Source organism: Coccinella septempunctata, chromosome 2, assembly GCF_907165205.1.
Source record: "Coccinella septempunctata chromosome 2, icCocSept1.1, whole genome shotgun sequence".
Lineage (NCBI taxonomy): Eukaryota > Metazoa > Arthropoda > Insecta > Coleoptera > Coccinellidae > Coccinella > Coccinella septempunctata.
Genome location: NC_058190.1, coordinates 13,163,269 through 13,190,518, shown reverse-complemented (window position 1 = coordinate 13,190,518; position 27,250 = coordinate 13,163,269). Strand labels below are relative to the sequence as shown.

Below are 27,250 nucleotides of genomic sequence, written 5' to 3'. Positions count from 1 at the left end.
TAAACTGGTAACAATCTACTCAGTGCTTCATAATATGTATAGTTTTATGACTCAATGTTTTTTAGAACCTGTGAAAAAAATTAAAAACTGTAAACTCGTCATCGCCTTCCAAAGGCTGTATCTTGGAAGGTCTGTCGATTTGGAAAATTTACAGGAAATACCCCCGCTTATTTTCATTAAGGAATCATCTCCCTTATTCCTTCGCATTTGTTTACAGATATCCTGTATATAGCTATATTTTATCTATGTACCTTTTTATGTTAGATAGTAGAAGTTAATCAATCATCTGTATCTCAATCATATGTATCCGAGTATGTATCTATATTATTAACTTCATTTTGAAGATTCATTATATCTTGACAAAAATATGGTTGCAATTTCAAAATATGTTGACTCGAGGCCTTCCAAAGACTTCAATATTGTTTATTTTTTCCCTTACACCCTGTATGATCTATCGAAAAATGCAAATCTGTTTTGGCGAATTCTTCATAAAATCTTACTTGTTTCGATATAATTGGTAATTTTCTTTATTATACATCACTGAAATATTTAAACCAGAGAGATGCTACAAGCTCTTAAAATTTTTGGGAAAATCCAATATTTAAACATAATCGATAATAAAAGAGATGTTTCTGAGCAAAGGATTCCTCAAAATCTTTGAGAAATCTGATTCAAGAAAAATATAAAGAGCGTTCCATTTGAAATAACACAATGTCAAACATTCGGTTTAGCCGACGTTGTTCATTTCTGTGATATTGTGAAATTTGTAGCATTTTTTTCTTCTGATTCTGAAATGAAAATTTTCGGATTGGCTTATTGTCCTTGAATATTCATCACCATTAACATCTGAATTTTCTTATCCAAAAAATGTTTCTCTCTGAACAGGTTGTTTTATTATATGCAATGATACAATACTGATTATTCGTTATACTAATAGGTAGTATTATCTATATGGATCATTTCCATAGAGAGAAGAAATATCATTATGGACAAGACTCAAATCGATTCGTTTTCAGATAGGTAATGAAATAGTTCGCCAAATTCAGAATTATAGTGTAAGCTTGAGATGAAAGAAGTTCAACGGATGCATAGATATACGCACGATGAAATATAAACAGTCATAATCCCATTCGAGAGAGCCAAGATTGGTTCTCTTTCACGTGATTCTTTCCCCTACAAAGGAATGCGATAAAAAATCGTTGAGATATGCCGCCTGGCTTGCAATAATGGAGGAGAAAACGCGCTGCGCCTCTCATTACTTAATTCCTCCGTATACTGATATTCCGCCTGTCTACATCTGCTTGCACAGTACAACGTTGCCATTTTCGGAGGTGCAAACGAGCAAAGAGTCTTTCAGAGTAATTCTCCGATATACAGCTCAGCACACTAGCGCCAGTGATATACACTCGAACTAAAAGATTGTTCAGTACATAAAGGGGGTGCGTTGTGACCTCAAAACGATTTTTTGATATGTTGGTCCCTGAAGCCTCCTGAATCTAACAAGCTAAAAAACAAGGCAAAACGTTGTCACCTCCGATTTCGGAGGTGACATCGATATATATGAGGTGAGAGCGTTAAACGAGTTACTATTTTGGAGGTGGTATTAACACTTTATAACTATATATATATATATATATATATATATATATATCGTCAGCTCCCGAAGGCACAATGCCCCCCTGCATATATATATATATATATATATATATATATATATATATATATATATATATATATATATATATATATATATATATATATATATATATATATATATGCAGGGGGGCATTGTGCCTTCGGGAGCTGACGATCCCGCATACCCGAGTCTCCCGGATCTTCAGGTTAGCTGCCTGAGATCTGAAGAATTTAACGCTCCTGTAACTAGAAGCAGAAACCAGGGCGGTAGGGGACAGCGGGCTGGTCCTCTTCGGAGCCGTCTGGAGGAAGAGCCCGATGGGGTCAGCTGTGGTGCGAACGGCGCAGCCCCCCGAGATGGCACCGTAAGCCAGGAACTCGTTTCAAGGACTGCTGTTGGAGACCCCATTCTGGACGAGAGAAGATCCCGTCCCATGGAAGCTCCAAATAGACGAGGTGTGAGAACGCGCTGGACTGAGGAAGATAACATTCTGATCATGCGCGTTCACTTCATTGCTAGAGACGTGCAAGAACGTACGGGAAGAACATATCGAGAACTACTGAATGACATCAATCCACAAAGGCAATCTTATGCGAACCTACTAGCCAATAGAGTGAGGTATCTCATGGACAGAGAGAAGTTTTCATCGGTCGAACTTGATGAAATCAAACGGAGCTTTATCCCAAGAAGTGATACGATCCATACAGACCACCAGGAGAATGAAACAGCGACAGAAGGCAGAGTTCACATCCGACTCAGCATCCAACCATCAAGATTAGAGCGGGTATACTACGGAAACCTTCTGAAATACTCAGGACTCTCTCCATATAATAGACCTAAAATTCCAAGACTGAAGCACTCTATTGAAATGGTGAATTGCGTTGAGAGGGTGAATGCTATGGTGGAGAGATACGTTGAGGCAGCTAACACACTGAGGGAAATGGTCGATTGTGTTTACGCTGGAGCCGTCACAGTATGTGAAGAACTCAGAGTAAGAATAGGCGAAGTACGTCCCATGCATGGTACTGGAACAACACCACCGTGGCAAGTGAGGCTGGAAAGAAAAATAAAATTCGTTAGAAAAAGGATTGGCATCTTGAATACTTACCTCAATACAGAGACTCATACCAAAAAACTAATGAAGGGTATAAGGCAAATTGCGTCTGAATCTCGCATAAGAACGCATGGCCCGAAACAGCAGTTCAACAGTCAACTGGAATTAGTATGTGACAAACTGAAACAAAAGATCAAAGTTTTAGGAAATCGAATGAAACGATATAACGAAAGAGTCAAAAGATTTAAGAACAATCAGCTCTATTACAAAAATCCCAAAGAGTTTTTCCGCACACTTGAAGCCAAAGAAACCACGGAAGGAAGTTATCCAGCTGAAAAGGATATGTATGAGACATGGAGGGGGATCTGGGAACGGGATGAGTCACATGATGATGAAGCGTTCTGGATAAGAAACGCTGAAGGAGAAACTCTGAAATACGACATGGAAAATTTGAACATCACAGGGGATGACATAACATTGGTCCTCAAGAAAACTAGCAACTGGACAGCACCTGGATCTGATAAACTCCACAATTATTGGTGGAAAAACTTTACATCAACACACCAAAAACTGGCCACTTTATTCCAAGAAGCCCTTTCAGACCCTACCATCATACCAGAGTTTCTTACTTTGGGAGTCACACATATGATACCCAAAGGAAATGTCAGTCCGGACCCAAAAGCATTCAGGCCAATTACGTGTCTTCCAACCGTATATAAGATACTCACAGGAATTATAACCAAACATCTATGGAAGCACGTCAGTAGGCACAAAATACTAGCCAGAGAACAGAATGGGTGTAGGAAAAATGCCCAGGGCTGCAAAGAACTGCTAACCATCGACCATCTGGTTACGAAGCAGGCAAGAAAGAGACTAAAAAACATCTCGATCGCATGGATCGATTATAAGAAGGCTTTCGATACGGTTCCGCATTCCTGGCTTCTGAAAATCTTAGAAATCTATGGAGTATCTGCAAATATCATCGAACTGCTGAAACATTTAATGACATCTTGGAGAACCAGTTTAATCTTTGACAACAAAAGAACACCCGAAATAAGAATATCAACGGGAATTTTTCAGGGTGATAAGCTGAGTACACTATGGTTTTGTTTGGCAATGAATCCATTAAGCAGGCTGCTCAACGATAACAGATACGGGTATATCATAGATACTAGGTCGAACACAAGAATAACCCATCAACTCTATGTGGACGACCTGAAACTCTACGCTACGAATGAGGAGCAGTTGAGATGCCTAATGAGAATTGTTACGTCTTTTACGCAAACCATCAAAATGGAAATGGGTCTGGACAAATGTGCCGTGATACACGTGAAAAGAGGAAAGTTGACTAGAAGAGGTGAAATGTTTGTTCGCGACGAACTGGCCATAAAAGAGCTAGGCCCTGACGAAACTTATAAATACTTGGGTATACAACAAGCACTCGAAATAAGATCATCTGAGCAGAAAGAAACTTTCAAAAGCAACTTATTTGGCCGAGTTAGGAAAGTTCTCGCTAGTAAACTGAACTCGAAAGCCATGTTCACGGCCATAAACACATGGGCGGTACCCAGCATTGCCTACTCCTTTGGGATAATTAAGTGGTCTAAAACCGACCTCAAAGCTATAGACACCCAAATCCGTGTACTGCTCTCCAAATGTGGCATCCATCATCCTCATGCATCGGTCAATAGGCTATACCTACCTAGACATCAAGGTGGAAGGGGACTTCAAAATATTGAAATGATCCATAATAAGACGGTGGTGGAGCTAAGAGAATATTTTCATTCCAAAAACTCACCATTTCTCCACACAATTTGTCAAGAGGATCTCAACATCACGGCCCTCAACCTAGGCTGCAGAAACCACCCACCAGAAACAATAACGCGTGATGGGATGATAGCGGAGTGGCACAGCAAAGCACTTCATGGTAGATACCCGGAGGCTCTGAAAGAAAATAGAGTTAACAAAGAACTATCACTCACTTACCTGAAGTCTGGATATCTTTTCCCAGAAACTGAGGGACGACTAGCTGCAATTCAAGACCAGGTTGTGCCGACAAGAGCTTATATAAAACACATTGCAAAGAAGAACATCCCAACTGACAAATGCCGTAAATGCTCCCAAGCTCTCGAGACGATACAACATATAACATCCTCCTGCTCCATCCTGGCACCTAGAGAATATACTCACCGGCATAACGCGATGGCAAAAGTATTCCATCAAGCAATTGCCAATAAAACCGGACTCTTAACCACCGTCAAAAAGATCCACGAATACGTCCCAAAGCCTTTACTGGAAAATTCCAGTGTCAAAATATACTGGGACGAACGCATCCTAACGGACAGAATGATACCACACAACAGGCCTGATATCGTAGTAATCGACAAAACCAACCGCAAGGCAACGATCATCGACATAACTGTGCCGGCGGATGATAACATTGCTAGAGCCTACTCTGAGAAGTTGCTGAAGTACCATGACCTGGCCTTCGAAATGAAGGAAATCTACCACCTGAGATCGATTTCAATTCTGCCTTTGATTATCTCCTCAAATGAACTGGTAGAGACACACCTAGTAGAAAACGTAAAACATCTCGAACTGGACCAGCAACTCATCAGTCAAGCACAGAAGGAGGTCATACTATGGACCACACGAATTGTTCGCATGTTCATGACCACTACCTAGCTTCCTGAAACAACCTTGGTCCTACAGACCCGGTTGTTTCCAGAAAATAACCCGGAATGGTGAAAAAAAATATATATATATATATATATATATATATATATATATATATATATATATATATATATATATATATATATATATATATATATATATATATATATATATATATATATATATATATATATATATATATATATATATATATATATATATATATATATATATATATATATATATATATATATATATATATATATATATATATATCCGGATTTGTTGTATATAAAATCATGCGACGTTTAAAATGTGAACAGTGCATTGGGGGTCTTGTAGGTGATAGGGCTGATTATTTAATCTCATTTATTTACCAAAAAGAAAGACAAAATTCTTTAACCTATCCCTCAGAGGATGTAATTCTGATATGCAGAGCTGCAGAAAAACATTTACAGCATACGCTCAGCAGAAATGTTCCCACAAATATTGGTATATTACTAACACAAGTGTTACAAAACTTTTTTCATCATCAAAATCTGTTTGAAAGACTTGAGGATCATTTCAAGGAACAAACTGCATTAGATTCCCATTTTACCAATTTAATCAAATTAGTTGCTTCTACATATATCGATCTGAGAATTCACCATCATAATAAGAACTTGTTTGATAAAAGTCATAGCAAGAGAAATTTTTATAACAAGCTTACATTATTTTCTGGTTTTTAGTATATAGTTATTAGTATTATATAGGTAGTGATTAGTTTATAGTTATTTATATATAGTGAAAACAATTCTGAATCTGTGTGTAGGGTAGATTTATGTTTTAGTCGACAATCTAATATATAAAATTCTCGTGTCATAGTTTTCGTTACCATACTCCTCCGAAACGGCTTGACCGATTTTGATGAAATTTTTTGTGCTTATCCGGTATCTATGAGAATCGGCCAACATCTATTTTTCATCCCCCTAAAATGTTAGGGGTAGTCCACCCCTAAATTTTTTTTTGTATTTTTTAGACAAAATTTTTAATTTCTATTTTTTTATGATACAACATACAAAAATACATACAATCCTCAATTTTCACCCTTCTAGGATCAACCCTTATTTTTTAATGGCCATTTTAGTAATTTAATCATTAGGAAATTATTTATATGGCAAAACAACGTTTGCCGGGTCAGCTATCTATGAGAATCGGCCAACATCTATTTTTCATCCCCCTAAATGTTAGGAGTAGTCCACCCCTAATTTTTTTTTGTATTTTTTAGACAAAATCTTTAATTTCTATTTTTTTATATTTTTTTATGATACAACATACAAAAATACATACAATCCTTAATTTTCACCCTTCTACGATCAACCCTCATTTTTTAATAGCCATTTTAGTAATTTAATCATTAGGAAATTATTTATATGGCAAAACAACGTTTGCCGAGTCAGCTATCTATGAGAATCGGCCAACATCTATTTTTCATCCCCCTAAATGTTAGGGGTAGTCCACCACTAATTTTTTTTTTTTATTTTTTAGACAAAATTTTTAATTTCTATTTTTTTATGATACAACATGGAAATTATTCATATGGCAAAACAACGTTTGCCGGGTCAGCTAGTAATTACTATAAGATTGTACCATTGTTGATGAAATAAATTGTTTTTCCATCAAGTGTTTTTGTATTATCAGGTATAATTAGTGGGTACAAGATAGGTACTTCAAAATCCTTTCATTGAAACATATTTTACTTTCATTCGATATGAAATTATTGGTGACTAATTGAAATATTCACAATGTTCCGTCTCTAATGCTTAATCCGCCCCTGTCCACTTCCCCCACCCAAGGAATCCAAATTGATATTTACGGCAGTATTTCGTGAACGGTTTTTTCCACAGATGCTCTATCTCCTGTTTCATTAATCTATGATTCCAACACACTCCCACCTTGTGTCATTCATACATCGAAGTAATGACACAATCAATGTCGAAATCTTTCAGGAACTTTTACAGGTCTTCCTGATCTTGGCTCTCTTGTAAACGATCTTTTTGATAATTGTTCCTCTTCACCTTTGGTATGATTATCGCTTTTCTTTTCTGGCACTACTAGTCTTGGTGAATCGAATGACCTTTTCATTTCCAGTAATGAAATACGTTGTACTGGTCACAGTAATTCACCTGTGGCAGTTTTCAACTTGACCAACCTCACACTTCCATCACGTCCAGAAATAGTTTCAACAACTCGAGCTATGGGCCATTCCAATTTCTTTTTATTGAAATCCGAGATCAGAACAATATCTCCAATTCCGATTGTTTCAGTGGAGGTTTTCTTTGACAAGGGAGTAAGTCGGACTAAATATTCTGACTTGAATTTTCTGTTCAAATCATTTTTTAGTTTCAAACGATACTTGAATAGTCTGCTAAGATCTTTGGCTTCAACTAAATCAAGATCAATTACTTCTACTTCTTTGATGTCTTGTAAGAACATTGCTGGTGTGAGAACAATACAATCGTTTGGATCTTCGGACATGTACGTCAATGGGCGAGCGTTCAAAACTGCTTCACAATCACAAAGAACAGTCTGCAGTTCTTCGAAATCAAGACTTGTTTTCCCAAGAGTTCTTCGTAAAAAATTGTAACGTGGTCACCTCGGTGAATACTTATCTCGAGCGCCAGCTATTCTTTTCACTAGGAAGAATAGCAAACCTACCAGAGTAGCTGCTAGTCGGAGACAGAGTTCGCTGTTATCTAGGGTGGTAGCGATAACGAAGTAGTCAAAACCAAATGATGTAAAAGTTTATTCACACCTTCGGAAACTGATTACATGTACAAGGGAGATATGTGTATAAAATATGAGCGAATCTATAAGCGAACATACATTCGGGAAATTCTATCCGGTCACGAGCACTGTTACAAAGTTCACACCGGGTGCAGTGAAAAACCAAAGGTTCAATAACATGCGCCAACCAGAACTGACGGAATGAATACTAAGGACTTGCTATACGGTATCGGGATGTAATTGTATTTCTCCGGAAATGAAACACAACCAGGGTGGATCTATTCGAGACTTCTATTCGCTACCCCAAGGGCTATAACGCACCATGACTGATAGCGAAGAAAAGGTCTATTGTTAGCACAACTACCGGATTTCACTCACTACGAGCGGTATCTCTTATTCTCTACCCCAAGGGCTATAACGCGCCATGAATGATAGAAAAGAAGGGATTTCGGATTCAACAATTATGACGCGGAACGCGGACAGGGGGGTTGACGGGACTTTCCCTTCAGTACCCCAAGGGCTTTCGCACCATGACTGATAGCGAAGGGAAAAGTCAGACTCGCGAAACAGGGTAAAGAACGATCGAATACAACAGAAAACGATACAGTACAGCAGTGTCAAAGTCAAAGAAGCAACCGGTGTAGGTCTAACAAAGAAACTGAACGTTACAGACGGGGACCTACCTCCTTTGTTTCAGGCATGAAAAATCAAAGGAAAGAAAAAAAACTGAAAATCAATTCGTAATAGCACTGATGCAACACAAAATTATTCCTAAACGGCGAAACTCAGAAAATACGGAGCATAAACTAAAAGAACCGAATCAAAAGCGGAATCACCACGTTAAAGACTGAAGTTAAACAGCGAAAAGCCAAAAGTAAGTACTGAAGTAAACGAGCAAAAGTCAAAAAGTGACCGTCGCGGGGGAAAATTTGCTTTTATAGGCAAATCCCCCCTCACGGTAAAAATCTGAAAATTCCAGAAGGCGACAAGAATGAAAAACGTCGTCAGCTCCGGTTTATCGCAAATCAACATCAGAAAAACGTCGAAATCTTCACCGGCATGTAAGAAAAACAACGTTAAACACAGATGAACGGTTTTTTACATTTACTCTGCCTATCGGAATGAACGTACTGAATATTGGAGAATTAAATATTTTCAAAGACGGAAAATGTAAAACGAAAGGAATGCACTAAAATGAATTCCAATTTTCCTCAGAAGACTGGGATTCATTACAAAATCTTTCAATAATCTTATAAGCCGCTCCTACCAACCTCCCCACCACGCAGCTGTTGTAGGATTCAGCTTCCATTTTATTTGGTGTAATTTCGTACAGTTTTCAGCTACTTCCAACCAGTTTATTTCTTGCCAGGCGTTTGCACATCCAACGAAATTCATTCCGCAATCTGTATAGATTGTTAAAGGTCTACCTCGACGAGCGATGAAACTTCTCAATGTCTGTAGAAACGCATTACTTGACAAGGACGATGTTAATTCAAGATGAACAGCTCGATAGACAGCACAAGTATATAAAACAATCCACACTTTCTCATTTGATTTAAGATACAAAGGTCCTGCTAAATCTATGCCCACCATCTCGAATACAGCAGTATCACGGACTCTGTTTTCTGGTAAACTTATGGCAGGACATTTGAGAAGATCTGAGAGATCTAAATCGCTCACAAGAGACTACTAATAACGGATCTAATAGTAAGTCTACTTTTAAGAATTCAATAATTTGCTCTAAGAATACTCATCAATCCTTGTACTCCAACATGATTATTCTTTATATATTCTTCGAAAATCAAACGTTTCACAACTTCATGGTTTATGAGCAATACAAATGGCATACGAAAATCCTCTGCATCAGTTCTATCTGAAATTTTCGTTCGCAATCTGATCAGTCCTTGGTTATCAGTAAAGGGACATAAAGATGATAATTTGGGATCTTCTACAGACTCAAAATTTTCTTATGGTATGAAACGAATTACTAGTTTTCTTGATACTTCCAGTTCATCGACAGTCAGAAATGTTGAGTCTTCAGTATTTTTCTTTCTGCTATTATTGACAAATCGTTTGATCCATTCAACCATCTTGACCATTTTGCTGAACTTCGAAAAGTACTTGTATTACCATACAAAATCTTTAGACACAGACAATGAGGAAACAACAGTTTTTCTTCTTTCGCAGTTTATTTCCACTTCATTACTATCAAAATTCTGACTAGGCCATTGGCAAATTGGATCACATAACCATTTAGGACCCTCCCACCATTTTCCATCAGCTAGTGATTTAGCAGAACATCCTCGTGATGGAAGATCTGCAGGATTCATTTCACCAGGAACATGATACCAGTATATAGGTTTAGAAAAACGTTTGATTCCTTCAACTCGGTTCCAGATGAATGGTTTCCAATTCTCTTTCCTTTTGATCCAAGATGAAACAGTTGAACAGTCTGACCAAAAAAAATGCTTGAAGGTTGATTTCATAGTTTGTCTGGAAATTTCAAAATATTCTCACTCCAATTGTTGCAGCCAAAAGTTCGAGACGTGGTATGGTTAACTTTTTAATAGGTGCTACTCTAGATTTTCCTTCGATTAATCTCAAAACCACTTGACCATCACCAGTTTCTGTTCTGAGAAAAATACAAGCTGCATAGGCATCTGCACTTGCTTCACAGAAAACATGTACAGATTGAGTGGTCAATATAGTGGAATCTAAAGATATCTACCGAGGAATCTTAACGGATGTCAAATAGCGTAGTTCTTGAACCACTTCAGGAATAATTCTTGAAATACTTCATCAACTTCCAAATCCCATGTCAATTTCGTAGACCAAGTCCTTTGGAGCAAAATTTTTGGGATCAGTGTCACTGGACATGAGAAACCAATTGGATCGAACAGTTTGTGTGCTGCAGATAATATAGTTCGTTTAGTTATCAGTCCTACATCCATTTTATCAAACCATTCTAGAGAAAGTTCTAAGGTGTCTAATTTACGATTCCAGATGAGACCAATGAGACTTTTTGCTTCGACTTCGACATTTTCTGGCAGATAATGCTCCCACCCTCTCAACTAGAACTTTCCATCAGCCAGAATTTTAATTGACTGTTCGATAAATTGGTTGAGAGCTTCTTCGTTGGGTACACTTATAAGAATATTGTCAACGTAATATGACTTCAATAATTTCGAAATAACTTCGGGACTATGGGAGTTTTCTTCATGAATTGACTCTCTTAGGGTTTCCTGCAGATGAAATTCGAGGACTGCTCCCAATAGAAAAGGACTGCAAGTTACTCCAAATACAACACGGGCATGTCTATAAATTGCTATTTTTCCGTTTTTATCGTACCAAAGAAACTTTAGAATGTTTCCATCGTTTTCTTGTAATCCAATCTGAAGAAATGCCTTTCTTATATCAGCTATGATTCCTATCTTATCCAAGCGGTAACGTAGAATCATAGATGGAATTAATTCAATGGGGTTGATGCCATTCTCAAGGCACTGATTCAAAGATGGTTGATTCTTTGCCCCTGACGGAGCATCAAAAACTGGATGACCTTCAATCCAAGGCATACACACTTCATATCGCCTGTCATCTCTTCGTTCAACTGTTGTTAGAAAATGTTCCATAACAAGTTATTTTTGTTCCCGTTGTGATTCAGATCTTTCAGGAGCTTGAATACATCTAGGATCCATAAGTCACATAGGGCCACATTTTCCGGCTATGTCGGCACCAACCAAAACATCAATTGGCCCATCTGTAGTATCAAATATCTACTCCCATTTGTTTTAGTTCATCCAGCCAAGGTCCCTTTTTCACTGAGCTTACGTGGATGCAAATCAATGGTTGATCCAAAACTTCGAAGTTGCAACAGTAGTCTAAAGTAAGACTATGTAGAGAAATTCTGAAATATCTATGATTCACAGATTCAGTTTGGGTTCCTCCAAAAAGTGAATGTACTAGCTGTTCTTCTCGAACTGGAGGGTACCCCATCTCTTCGGCAATTTTTCTTGTAATATATGACTGGTGGGATTCAGTATCGATCAAGAGTCTTACTCGGCGACATTCTTTGTCCCCCCTCAGTTCTACTACTATGGTTTGCAAAAAAATTTCGGAAAAAGTGTGGTTGGACAGACTGTGTTCATCAATTTTTAAATTTGGCCGTTTCAAATTCCTATCAATAGAGCTCGATGATGACTCGATATCGTTTTTGGGACACCTAATAACACAATGTCTACCTTGAAATCTGTGGCATTTTTCTCGAGAGCGGCATCTTCGAGCTATATGACCAAATTTGGTGCATAGGTGGCAACAAGCATTTTCTGACAATTTCTGTTTCCTTTCTGCAAAACTGAATTTCAACACTTCCCTACATTGATCAGTTGAATGTGAATTTCTGCAAAACACACATCGTGGAACTCCTTTGTTGTACAATTCAGAAGCAGTGGGTACGTTAGAACTAGTAGGGGAAATACGTACAGAATGACATATATGTACAAAACGACATGGTCGTCTTATTTCAAAATTAGTGTGCTTTAGCGACTTCCTAACAACTGTACCAGGTGAAGGTAGCCATATTTACAATACCGTGAAATGTTGAGCGCCATTGCCATAGTCGCGCCGCAGTAATCAGTTCGAACGTGTTTCGTGCCTACAAAAATTTATTTTACAGTGATTTTCTTCTTTCTTTCTGGTGGGTTATTTGTTGCTTTTTTGTGAATATTGCTATTAAAATCTATAAACTATGTGAGTATCTAGTGATTTCAGTTAATTTCATTGCAATTATTGGTTGTTTGATGAAATTATGATTTTTTATTGTTATTTGTTTACATTTGGACAAAATGACATACATATACAATGGATAAAATGACATAGTATGTCATTTTGTCCGTTTAGTTTCTGTTAGACATTAATCATTTTGTTCAGGTGATATGCCGTGAAACTACGAAAGAAAAACTAATCGGCAGTCTTGGAGCCAAGAATCTATGAGAAAGGCTATTGAAGCAAGGAAACAAAGAAAGGGAAGCATTTGGTATTTCTCAGGCGACGCTTAGAAGCCATGCTCTCAATTTGAACAAAACCTTGAAGGGTAACTCTCAAGATTTAGGATTATTCAAAAAACATTTTCAACTGAAATTGTGCTGGAGTTAGCGGAGTACATAAAGTTTTTTGAAACGCGACCCATTTACAAATTTTGTGTTTGTTTAATGAAGCGTGTGAAAAAGATGCAACTGTTCAGAATGCAAGTAGGCTTCAAATAGACAGGCATCTGGTATCTGGTCCATCAATCCTAATATTTTTCCAGACTACACGTTTGAACCTACAGAAACTACAAATATTCCGTCAGAAGGATATTGCAGACATTACACCTGAACTAATTCCCAGCACACATTTTCCATCAACTGAATATCTCGGCACTTCTTCAGTCCAAAAAGATGCGAGTAATGATGCTAAATCTATTTTACATCCAACGGCAACAAATAACGATAAAGTAAGTTCCTCACAAAGGACAAAAGACCTGGTACAAATCACTAACATATCCAGTTGCTACTATTTCGCCAGTACCACAGAGCCAGCCAAATAGAGGCCAAGGAAAAAGAGAAAGAATCTAAACCAAACAAAGGTGATTTTTTTTAACTTCTGCTCCAAACATGCAAGAAATTATTGATAAAAACGGACCAAAGGATCCATGGGCAAAAAACAAGAGACAACTTAAAAAAATTTCTGATGATGGTGATAGAAATATTTCTGCTACCAACACTCCATCGTCAGAAAACAGATTGAGACTATCGAGGCACCGCACAACTGCTCAGATAGATGATAGCTCAAGAAGCGAAGATTTCTTTTCACATTCTTAGCCGGAAAGGGTTGATTACGATGTAGTATTCGTTCTCTTTTGGGCTCATGCTTATGTGCTGATCTCCCAAAGTCTACCAAACGATATACCTACTTGATGATTGTGATGTTAAAATTTTAGTATGTCATTTTGTCCGTACTATATGGACAAAATAGTTTTTGTGATGGTTTCATTTTTTCTTAATATTTATTTTATTATGGTTGCTACTTTATCAAAAGACTTTGATACTGATAGTCAATGAACCTAAAATGGGTAAAAGCCAAGGAGATTGATTAAAATTGCGTTAAATAAGTAAATATGATGAAAAAACAAAACACTATGTCATTTTGTACGTACTTTCCCTACGTATGCTCTTATCTTCAGGCTTTCGTCTGCCTTTGAATCTGGACACCGCGAGATGAATTCTGTCTTCGTTCATCACTTCTTCTCATGAGAGCATCAAGACGCTTCTTCAAACTGCACTCTGATGTATAGAACTGACTTCTATGATTCAACCAAATGGTATAGCAAGAAAAGATGAACACACTGGTTTTTAATTGTATATTTAATCAGCTATCGATTGTTCTAAAAGGGTTAAACGATAAAAATTCCTTTCGTAGTGAAGAATACTGAGATTATGGATTGAAGTTTTATGGTTACTGTCAATGAGGTGGTTTCCTAATGCCTATGGAGGTTTATTCTTCATGTGTTCTTCATGTTTATGTCTTGGACTAATGAAATTTTCCATTTTAAGTGGAAATTCATTTATGTTTGTACTGCATCTTGTGAGTTGCAGCTTGTTTCTGTGTTTCATGACAGTAAGGTTTTCTTGAATTGTTTGTTTTTTTTTTCACACGAGTGTCATTTCAGGACAGCCTGATGATGGTATGAGTATTTTGCCGATATCGATAGCTGATCAAATATACAATTCAAAACCAGTGTGTTCATCTTTTCTTACTATAATCTACACGCTGATGGAGAAATACATCAATTTCATAAAGGGTATAGCATCGCAGCGCGGGTATTAGATTTTACACCCAGACTTTCTAAGGCTCTCAATTGTGATTCAATTTTGTCGAAAAATGTTGATAGTTTATAATGAGGATAAATTCAGACGCATACCACCCGACGATATGAATATCGACAAGTGTTACGATCTGAATTGAGCTAGCCAATTTGTCATCGTCAAGGCCCCCAAATGGAGTACGCTCCACCGAAGAAAAGCAGATGCTGACCATGGTTTCGGCCTCATTTGGCCTCATCAGAGCAACATAGCATTTTTCTACGGTGGAGAACGTTTGGAATTGATGGAACTTTATTCAATGTTGTCATGTTCTAGTGGGTATTATTTATTTACCCACAGCGCCATCCAACATGAAACGGTATCCGATTCAATCCCCCCCCCTCCATTTGGGGGCCTTGACGATGACAAATTGGCTAGCTCAATTCAGATCGTAACACTTGTCGATATTCATATCGTCGGGTGGTATGCGTCTGAATTTATCCTCATTATTTATTCATTGCCTCCCTGTTTAGGCGCGATCATTCCTTATTGTTGATAGTTTATTTTTGGTATTCAGATTCATCAAAATTAGCTTGAGAAGTTCTCGGACATAAACTTCTTTTAACAAATCTTCTCTTCCAAATCTTTGTTTCAAACTATCCACTGCTTTAACATAGATACCTTTAGAAGCAGGGTAACTTTCCACAATTTGTCTAGCTCATCGAGAGCGTGGTGTCGTAGCTTGAACAAAATATTGTAGTTTATCCTCTTCTTCTATATCAGAATCTATTATTTCACCAGAAAACTGTCTGAATTGAAGTTTGGGAATCTTCAATTTGCTTCTGGATTCTGATTTCTTGGAGACACTGCCTTGACATATTAACTTATCAAAACTACATTTTATCTTGTGCTATTGAGAACTCATCGTATTCATCAATTCCACTTCTGCATTCATATTCGCTTCTTCTTCTCCTGCATCCAACATTATATCAATCATGAGTTGATTCAGTTCGAATACTTGAAGCATTATTTCATCCAAGACTTTGATGCTACTCTGTATTTCTAGGATATCGCATTTTTCTTTGGAGAAATCTTCTTTCAACTTATCATAGATCCTCATAAAAGCTGTTCTTTGTAGAGCTAAGGCTTTCTTGGTTTTTTCCATACCAGCAATAGAGCGTCCTGTCACGGTCGCCATATGTTTGAACTGATGTTTCCTGAGTCTGTAGTTCCCTAGCTATCAGATATAGGTGTACCTTTTTAAATTGAGGGCCAAATCTACTTCTTATATCAACAACTTTTATTTCAAGATATATATTTGACAACTATGACATGACAAGTTCTACTCAAAAAACATTTCACATCCTGACAACTCTACTATCAACATATATTCGAAAAAAAAGGAGATTCTTAATTTCAACAATGTTTCAATTTGCATGATATTGCTAAAAAGACTTTCATTAGAGTGTAACTCACAACTGGAGAAAACCAATTTTCTTCAAATGACACTGGCTGCTGATAACCCAAAGCAACCAATCTTGCTTTAAACGTACCATCAGTTTTCTTCACGAAAACCCATTTATGCCCTATCACTTTCTTATTTTTCTGAATCTCGATTAACTCCCAAGTTTTATTTTCAGTCAAATGTCTGTATTCCTTTTCCATGGCCTTTTTCCATTGTTCATCAGCTAAAGCTTCCTCAACACTTTTTGGGATATCAACTACACAATGATATAGGTAATTCAAAATTTTGAAATTTTTCTGGACATTTCTTAGACCTATTTGATTTTCGAACTCCATCTTAATTGTTTCTAGACACATCTATTAATCCTTCCCTACTATTTTCGACATTTCCACCACATTCATCATTATGTAAAGTTAAGAAAGATTTATCTTTTTCGAAAATTCTCACATCCCTAGCAACAATCACTTTTCCATCAACCAAAATCCGATAACCTACATCCGAGAATCCTACTAAAATAGGAAACTCTAACGATTTCTCAAAATCAGCTAAGCGTTCGCTGTTGTGAGGCACACAAGCTTTTTCCTCCATTGATTCGCGTGATGTTTTGGTCGAGTATTGTGTTTCGTGCATGTTTCTGGAAAAAAATTTCTTCCCGACGTTAGATTAGAGTATAATGTTCATCAGGTACATGAAAGAATGCTTTACTTTTACTACCATACAAATACAAGTTTTTAATACAAGGTTTCTTCCCAAAGAAAATTTCATAAGGTGATTTGAATTGACCAGTTGAAGAACAAATTAACCTGTTGCCTATATAAGTAACAGCGACAACAATTTCAGGCCAGTATTTCTTTTCCAAACCTGCCTCTTTTCGTAAACACCTAGCTCGATCCATCATTGTTCGATTAAATCGTTCTGCAACGCCATTCAACTCGTGCACATACGGTGGGGATGGACGTAAATGAAAACCTAATTCCCTAGCCAAATCATAAAATTTCCTATTCAAGTATTCTGTACCACTATCACAGCGGATTTCAAGAATCTTCTTGCCTGTCAAATTTGTCATATAATTGCAATAGGACTTAAAACAATTAAAGACTTCATCTTTGGATTTGAAACAGTAAACTGATGCAATGTGACTGTAATCATCAATGAACGACACAATATACTTTGAACCTTCATACCCTTCAACATCAAAATATTTAACATCTGTGTGAACAATTTCCAGAATTCGATTAGCCCTTGATCTATTTTTTTCAAAAGATTCCCTTGTCATTTTACATGAAGCACATATTTCACAATTTATTTTTATTGAATTTAAGTTGTTAGGCAAATCTTCAATAACATTATCTACACATTTTGTATAAGTCATTAAAATTCACATTACCTAACACTCGGTGTAATGTATTTTTTCAATATCGCTACATCCTCTATCTATTTCTGTATTATTATTTAGAACTGTATCACTTTCTATCTCAAAAATTCCATTTTTTTAAGTTCGCAGTAATTAAAAGTAAATCATTTGAATTAAAAGTTTCAGCTCTAGAGAACAAAATTGAATTTCCCGTTTTGAGAATGCATGAAGCACTCAGCAAATTTCGACTAATATTTTCTGAGTAATAAACATTCTTAATACATCTAATCTTACCAATTTTTGTAGCTATTTCACTACTTCCATTTCCTACTTTAATATTTACTGGATTTTTGAGGGTGAAACTTTTATGAAAATATGAATCATTATTTATCAAATGGTTAGTCGATCCGCTATCTAGAATCCATTTAATCCTACTTTGTTCTTTCACATCGCTTGCGTTCATCTCAATATTGAAGGAGTTTATAGTTGCAACATCATCCAGCTCAGTGTTGTAATTCGATCCTTCTCTTGAATTGTTATTTCCACCTCGATATCCGCCTCCCTGGTAATAACCTCCACGTCCTCGATAACCTCTTCTTAAACCATTTCTTGGATGATTACCCTTCTTTTGACCAATGTGGCCCTTTTCATTACAGGAGAAGCATATTTTTCCATCTTGTTTAATTGCACCTTTGAATACATGAGCATCGTGTTTTGTTTCTGAAGTAGTAGAGATCAGGCGAATTTGATATATCGTCTTTCTTAGCTCTTCTTATTGATATTATCTCACGATATAATCAACAGTTATATTTTCCTCCGGAGTTAAATCAATTGTTTCGGTTAAATGATCAAGACTTTCTGACAAGGTGATAATTAATTAACTTTCTTTTTCTATCGACTGTTGCACCAGGGTTTTGAAGATTTTTTATCAAGCGTTCAAATGTTTCGAAGAATTTTTCGCCATCTTCAGTTTCATTAAATCTAATAGCGTTTTCTATTGGTAAAACTAGTTCTGCACTAAGTGCACTCGAATATTATTTCCGTGCTGTCAAGGAGCACATCTAGTGCAGCTCCAACAGAACATACGAAAGCGAAGTTTGAACGGGTCGATCATAGATTGCAAAGAAATCTATGTGTTCGCTGTCATTTGGTCTTGTTTGTTGTGCGCCGGTACACTTTTTTGAAAACAAAAATGGAAAATATTGGTGACCTCACTTTCAGAATCAATCAAGAAATAATTTCCATAAATGAAGCAGTTGAAGAAGATAATCCTGATCACGATTTCAAATTAAATAGTAAGTGTGCCAGTTCAGATTAATTTCATTTTTGCTTTGAGCGTCCTTGTAGGAATACCTAAACAAGAAAATGTATAATGAATTTCAGATAACGATGAGTATACTGCTAAGTATAATATCTTATTGATTTAATGAATACTGGGCTGATCTCGTAACAAAATCCTTTGAGCAGTATTCACAGAGTGCATGATGATGGAAGGTAAGAATGTTGAATTAATGAATTTTAATCTTTTATTAAGTACCTATATATTTCGACTTTCAGCGAAACGCTCATTTATAGAAAACGGTATAATATTATGCAGACCGAAGATGTAGATGATTTGATTGAAACGGGAATTCCGGAAATAACACAAAACAGAGAATTATGTCATAAGCATTTTCTTCACTATGAATATTCTGTAATATGAAAACTGTGTCTACATTCAATATTTAAATTATCTCAGAATAGACTGATGGAGAAAGAGAGAAAGTGGGACCCATGAAAAAATTCAATACAAAAAAAATTATGTGGAATCAAATTACAGCAGAAATTAATAAGATGTATAAAATAGAAAGAAGTCGTACACAAATTGAGAACAGATATAAAACAATCATGAAAAGAAAAAAAATTGCGGTGGATAATAATAGTCAGTATGGTGCATCCAGAATTGGCATACGTTTTGAACAAGAATTAGCCAGAATAGGTGCCATAGAGCATAGCATTGAACCAGAGCTTTAGAGAAGTTCAGCCAGCGGATTGAAAGTTTTAAAAAGCAACAATAAGAGGCACTTCCATAATGAAAGTCCATCTACTTCTTCAACACCTGCAGTTATTTCGAAAAAAAGAATTGAAATGAAAACTGCAAGGCCAAAATCTATCCAAGATACGCTCTTGGAAATTCATCACCAAAAAGAAGAATCCAGAGAAAGAAGGCACAGGGAGAAAAATGGAATTGATTAGAAAAATACTCATTCAACAACCCAAATGAAAATGAAATCATGTTCTTATTTAGTTTAAATTTTTCATGCAAATCTAAGAATTTATAAATAATAAAAAAAATTTCAAGCATTTATTGAACAGCAATCGGAATACAAATTCTATGAGCTAATTTTTTCACAATTCTACAGACATAGAGAACATAACATGAATAGGTTCTCCTCATTGGGAGAATCTCTTAATATACCATTAGGTCAGTTTGCCATTTCCTTTGCAGTCTTCTCGCTTCTCGTGTTAAGGGTTGTAGAAGGATATTTGTTTGTACTTCCAATCTAGAGTGGAGGTTTCTACTTCTTGGTTTTATGACATCGTGGACAAAGGGTATTTTCAGATCATCATGGAGTATTTGGTTGGTGATATAACATGGTGCATTGGCTATCATTCGCAATATCTTGGACTGAAATCTTTAAATGATGGCTATATTTGACTTGCTTGCATATCCCCAAATTTCAAGTCCATACGCCCAAATCGGAATTATAATTGTTTTGTACAAAAAATTTTTATTTTCCAATGATTGTTTTGTCTTTCTTCCTATTAGCCAATAGATTTCCTTGATTTTAAAATCTACTTGTTTTCTCTTCTTTTTAATATATTCTTTTCAAGTGAGTCTGGTATCTATGCGGAATCCCAGATATTTGACTGTTTCAGCTTGTGCTATTGCTTTACCATTGAGATGGATTGGAGGACATCGTTCTCTCCTCAGGGTGAAATCTACTTTTTTTGATTTTGTTTCATTTATTTTTATTTTCCATTTGTTGACCCAGTATTCTACTAGTTTTAGATATTCTTATACAAGTTTTGTTGCTGTTATGGGATATTCGTGGCATGCTATTATGGTTGTATCGTCTGCAAAAGTTCCAGTTGTTGTGTTATTACATATTGGCAGATCAGAAGTGTACAGCACATAAGGATCGGACCCAATACACTTCCGTGAGGAACCCCTGCTTCAATTGGATTATTTTTAGATGTTTCCTCTCCTACTTTTGTTCTGAATTATCGATCGGTAAAATATGATTTCAAGATGTTGAAGTACTTTATAAGAAGATTTTCTGTTTGATGTTGCCGTGCCTGGAAACACGGTTTTCGTTTGTTCCTCAATCTTGTTCTCCGATTAAGTGAATTATTCGAGTATTTTAATAGAAAATGTACTTTCGGGATCCGTAGTTTTCAGTGATTCCAGAAATGTGACTATTTACATGACTGCGTTGATCTCAGTGGAGTTGTTACATTAATTAGACTTTCAATTCTCCGTTTGCTGGTGACGTGTCCTTATCTACGCGTATGTACCAACTTATCAAAAAACTATACATATAAACATTTGTGAAACTTTAGATACCATGGATTGTGAGATTTGTAAAACTAGAATACCGGAGAGAAATCCGGTAGAGTGCGATGGTTGTTCAAAAAAAATCTGCAAGACTTGCTCTGGTCTATCACCGTCTGAAATTAAAATACTCGGTTTGAAAAAAACGACTAGGAAACTAAAATTCCATTGCATTAAATGTGAAAGTCAGGATACAATCGCATTACTTCAAGAGATTATCTCTACTAAAGATAGATTAATCGACGATAAAGAGAAAATAATAAACCTTCTTCAAAAATCTACCCACCATCTTCCAGAACCGAAAAAATCCTACTCAGAGGCACTTATGATAAAACCTGTAAAGGATCAAGGTAATAAACTCACCCGAAACGAAATCACTAATATAATAGACCCTGGAAAACTTAAAGTAGGTGTTGACGGAATCAAAAATATAAAGAAAGGGGGTATCATTATTAATTGTCAAGATATCAAAACGAAAGATATCATTACGGATAAATTGAATGAAGAATTAGGGGATAAATATAAGATTGAAGAAGCTACACTGAAAAAACCAAAAATGATTATCAAAGGTGTTGAGAATAAATACGTCGACTACAGTAACGAGGAAATTGTTGAATGTATAGTATTTCAGAATGAGTTCAAGTTGATTGATGAAGACGTAGTGGAGAAAATCAAAGTTATTCGAAAATACGAAATCAAGTCTAGGAAAAACTACGCAAATATTGTAATCGAGTTAGATCCATCTGCTTATTCATTCATAAAAGCTAGGAAAAAAATTAATTTGGGATGGAGAAGTTGTTTCACCGATGAATATTACAACATAATACGCTGTTACAACTGCTCAGGATATAATCATTTCAGTAAGGATTGTAAAAATAAAAAATCTTGCGGTAAATGCACTGGAGATCATGACTCGAGGGAATGCGAAAGTGAAATGAAAAAATGCATAAATTGTGTCAATAAAAATGAAAATTACGAGTTGAACTTGCACACAGACCATACCTCTTTCGATACGAATTGTCCATGTTATGTTCGAATAGTGGAGGGACTATCCAGAAAAATCAACTTTGGCGATATATAGCAATCACTCACTGCATTCAATATTGTATATTTGAATTGTCAAGGATTTCTCAACAATCGGGGTGGTATATTATATTTGATCAATCTTTGGAGACCCAGCGTTGTTTGCTTGAGTGAAACGCATATAACGGGAGAGATAACAACAGAAGAAATAAATATTGATGGCTATGAAATACTTAACTGTGTTTCAAATAACAGCAGAACTGGAGGAGTACTGATTTTCATGAAAAGAGGGTTGACTTACACACCTAAATACAAAATCATAGAGGACCCTTATTTGTGGCTCCTTGCGGTCGAAGTGAAGATCAATAGAGACAAAGTACTCTTGGTGGCGTTGTATCATCCCCCGGGTGTGCGGGTTTCTAAATTTTTGTCTGTCTTGGAGGAATTTACGGAAGAAATTTGTTCATTTGGAGGATATATTATTTGTTTAGGTGATTTCAATTTAGATTTCAAGAAGGCAAGCTTTTATTCCAACAAATGCAGGTTGATCATCGAACAGAGTGGTTTGGAACAAATCATCTCCGAATATACTAGAGTAACCGAAAATAGTTCAACACTTATCGATTATGTCATAACGAATTGTAAAAAAATGGAACATACCGTTCACCTAACTCCAAAGATCTCTGACCACTCCATTATAACTTTGACATTAAATAATTGCATCGATAGATCAGATCCAACTTTTCAGAGCAAACGTTCTTACGCAGAATATGATATTGGTATTTTTCAGGATCAGTTGAGACAGAGCCATTGGAATAGTTCTTCTATTGACGTGAATACCTTGGCACTAAATTTTGAAAAACTAATCAGTGAATCATCCGATAATATTTGTCCTATCAAGAAGAAAACAAAAAAACGTGCCCCCCTACTTCCTTGGTTATCTGATGATATAAAACATATGATGAAAGCTAGAGATGTTCTTTACAGAAAAGCTGTATATACAAAAAATGAAATTCATTGGAAGGAATTCAAATCGCTCAGGAATAGAGTCGTGAACGCATTGAGACTGGCGGAAAGAGACCACTTCTACAGAATTGTTCAGGACAGCTCGAGTAAAAATATATGGCACAATTTGAAAAAGCTACAAAATGAATCTTCCTTCCCGAGTTGTATCTGTTTCGGTGATGTAATTGTGCAAAACCCAGTAGAAATATCTGAAAAATTCAATAATTTCTTCGTCAACAGTATACAAGAGATAGTTGCAAACATTCCAATTAGATCAGAGGACTACATTTTCTTGCAGGAGGTTGATTCTTTTCCGGGGTTTAGCAGTTTTTCGAAGGTAAACATGAGGCAACTCAGAGGTTATGTCAGATCGTTGAAAAAGACTTGCAATCCGGAGGATGGTGTAACGACGGGGGTGTTCAAGGATGCATTCGAGGTGATAGGAAACTATTTGCTGGATGTTGTGAACACTTCGTTGGAATATGGTCGTTTTCCTGACATATGGAAGACTTCTGTGGTCATACCGATTGAGAAAATACCGGGCACTAATATTTGTAGTGAATTCCGAGGAATACACACATTTTCGGTATACGAGAAAATAATAGAAATGGCTGTTAACGAGCAAGTTTTGGGATATTTGAACGAGAATCAGATAATTATAAAGAATCAGTCTGGATTTAGGGCGGGTCATTCCTGCGAAAGTGCTCTCATTAGTATCTGTGACGATTGGTTGAAAAGAATTGATGATAATAAGATAGTGATCGCGGTATTTATCGATTTTCAGAGAGCTTTCGAAACTGTTAACAGAAAGATTTTATTACAAAAATTAAAGAAGATAGGATTCGACGGGCTTGTTTTGGATTGGTTTGAATCTTATTTGGAAAATAGGAGACAAAAAGTTAAAATCAACGATGTTCTTTCGGAAACCTTGGAAAACATATGCGGCATAATACAGGGAACAAAGCTGGGGCCTTTGTTGTTCTTACTCTATATCAATGATATTGTGAAGCCTATCAAATACTGCAAATTATCTGCATTTGCCGATGATACGATGATATACATAGTGGGAGATAATGTCGAGGAGATGATTGCATGTCTGAATGAAGATTTAGAAATATTGGATGACTGGCTAGCAAATAATCAGCTCAAAGTTAATTATATGAAATCAAATTTCATGCTGTTTGGAAGGGAATGTACACTGAGAAGAATCGAGAATGAGCGAAGTATAGAGGTCAAAATTGGAAAAAACATTCTAAAAAAAGTTGATTCAATTAAATATTTGGGTGTCAGATTAGACCGAAACTTGAGTTTCAAACTACATGCCGAATATATAACATCAAAAATGGCACAAAAAATCGGCTATATAGCTAGATTGGGTAATAAGATCAACTTCAAGACCAGAGTATTACTGTTTAAAGCACTTGTTATTCCACATTTGGATTTCTGTAGTTCACTTATGTTTGGCTTGAAAACATTTTTAATTGATAAGTTGCAGAAAGTACTGAATAGAGGTATGAGAATGGTACTTCGATGTGGTAGGAGAACTCCAATCAAAACTATGTTAGAGACGTTGAATTTGATGAGCGTTAAGCAACGAATCACATATAAAACTTTCGAACTCATTTATAAAATTCGAAATAAAAAATTACCCGAGTATTTGCATGAAAACTTGAAGTATGCATCTGATATCCATGGATATCCAACTAGAGGTAGAGATAAATTTTTTGTTGACACGTTTCGGACAGATTATGCATCTAGATCGACATTGGTGAAGGGTTTGGTTTCTTATAATGGTTTGCCACGTGAGATCGGGGCCTGTAGTAACCACAGAAGATTCAAAAATTTATTGTCCAAATATGTGAGGGAGAACTATAGCTGATTTATATTTGAAGTTTTATTTTTCTTGTTGAATTGTAGTAACTAGTATTTTTACTAATAAAAGGTATTATTATTATTATTATTATTAATAGTTTTGATTTTATTTAGTAACCCAGCATGCCAGACTTTGTCAAAAGCTTGACTTACATCTAAAAATACTGAGGTGCAGTACTGCTTTTTTTCAAAAGCTTCATTGATGACTCTGGTTATTCGGTGAGTTTGTTGAAACGTTGAGTGTCCTTGTCTGAATCCAACTTGGTGGGAGGGAATCCAGTGGTCATTGGGAATGTCTGTTTCAATCCTGTGTAGTAGGAGTCTTTCAAGCACTTTCGAGATCGTTGTTAGTAGGCTTATTGATCTGTACGGCGAAACTTCATTTGGTGTTTTACCTGGTTTTAATACCATGATTATTTCCGCTGTCTTTAGCATTTTTGGCCAGTAATTCAGTCTTACTATTGCATTGAATATATATCTTAATACTTGTACTGCTTTTTTAGGAAGTTCTTTAATCATTTTTGGTGTTACCATGTCTAAGCCAGGAGCTTTTCGGGTGTTCAGATAACTGATTTCTTCTCACTTTGAATGGTTCTATTTTGGGTATATCAGGAAGATTATTGGAAATAACTTTTTCTATTTCTTCATCAGTTCTTTGGTCATTTGGTGTGAATTCTTTAGCAAGATTTTCTGTAAAAATATCTGCCTTCTCTTTCTCGCTTCTGGCCCATTTACAGTTTGTATTGGTGAGATTTTTTAGTGGAGCGACTTGTTCTTCTGGTTTATTTTCTGTTTTGATTGGCTTCATATTCAGCAAATGAATTTTCTTGTAGGTCCCTCAGTTTATTTTTAAGAACTTGGCTTACCTGATTGTTTCTGTCGACCCACATTCTTTCACTTTTGGAGTGCTGTCAATAGCTGCCTGTTTTAGGATGTTGTAACGTGGGTTCCCTCGGAGAAAACTTATCTCGAGCGCCAGCTGTTCTTTTCACTAGAAAGAATAGCAAACCTACAAGAGTAGTTGCTAGTCGGAGACAGAGTTCGCTGTTATCTAGGGTGGTAGCGATAACGAAGTAGTCAAAATCAAATTATGTACCAGTTTATTCGCACCTTCGGAAACTGATTATATAAACAACGGAAATATATGTAGGTATGAAATATGAGTGAATCGATGAGCAAACATACATTCGGGAAATTCGATCCGATCACGAGCACTTTGTAAAGTTTATACCGGGTACAGTGAAAATCAAAGGTTGTTCAATAAAATGTGCCAACCAGAACTGACGGAATGGATACTAAGGATGACCTAGCGAAGTGAAATGACTTGCTATACGGTATCGGGATGTAATTAATTGTATTTCTCTAGAACTGAAAGAAACACAACCAGGGCGGACCCAATCGAGACTTTTATTCGCTACCCCAAGGGCTACCGCTCCATGACTGATAGCGAAGAAAAAGTCTATTTTTAGCGCAACTACGAGATTTCACTGACGACGAGCGGTATCTCTTATTCTCTACCCCAAGGGCTTACGCACTATGACTGATAGAAAATAAGAGATTTCGATTTCAACACTTATGACGCGAAACGCGAACAGGGGGTTGACGGAACTTTCTCTTCACTACCCCAAGGGCTTACCATGACTGATAGCGAAGGGAAAAGTCAGACTCGCGAAACGGGGTAAAGTACGGCACAGGATAACAGAAAACTATACAGTACAGCAGTGTCAAAGAAATAACCGGTGTAGGTCTAATAAAGAAACTGAACGGTACAGACGGGGACCTACCTCCTTCATTCAAGGCACTCGCGGAAAAGAAACAACGAAAACTAAAAATTAATTCCTAAGAGCACTAACCCTCGCAACACAAAATTATTTCTAAATTCGTTGAATGGCTTGTCGTGCACACAATTAAAGTCGAATGGCAGAGAAAAGAGAGTACAGAGCGTAAAAGTGACAAAAGAGACTA

General features: G+C 36.4%; 1 protein-coding gene across 1 annotated transcript; it reads left to right on the top strand.

Moving 5' to 3' along the window:
* The first annotated feature begins 1,775 nt into the window (after window positions 1-1,775).
* On the top strand, window positions 1,776-5,375 carry LOC123306999. The gene has a single exon (XM_044889200.1). The coding sequence runs from the start codon at window positions 1,776-1,778 to the stop codon at window positions 5,373-5,375; it is 3,600 nt and encodes a 1,199-aa protein (XP_044745135.1).
* The last annotated feature ends 21,875 nt before the right edge of the window (window positions 5,376-27,250 follow it).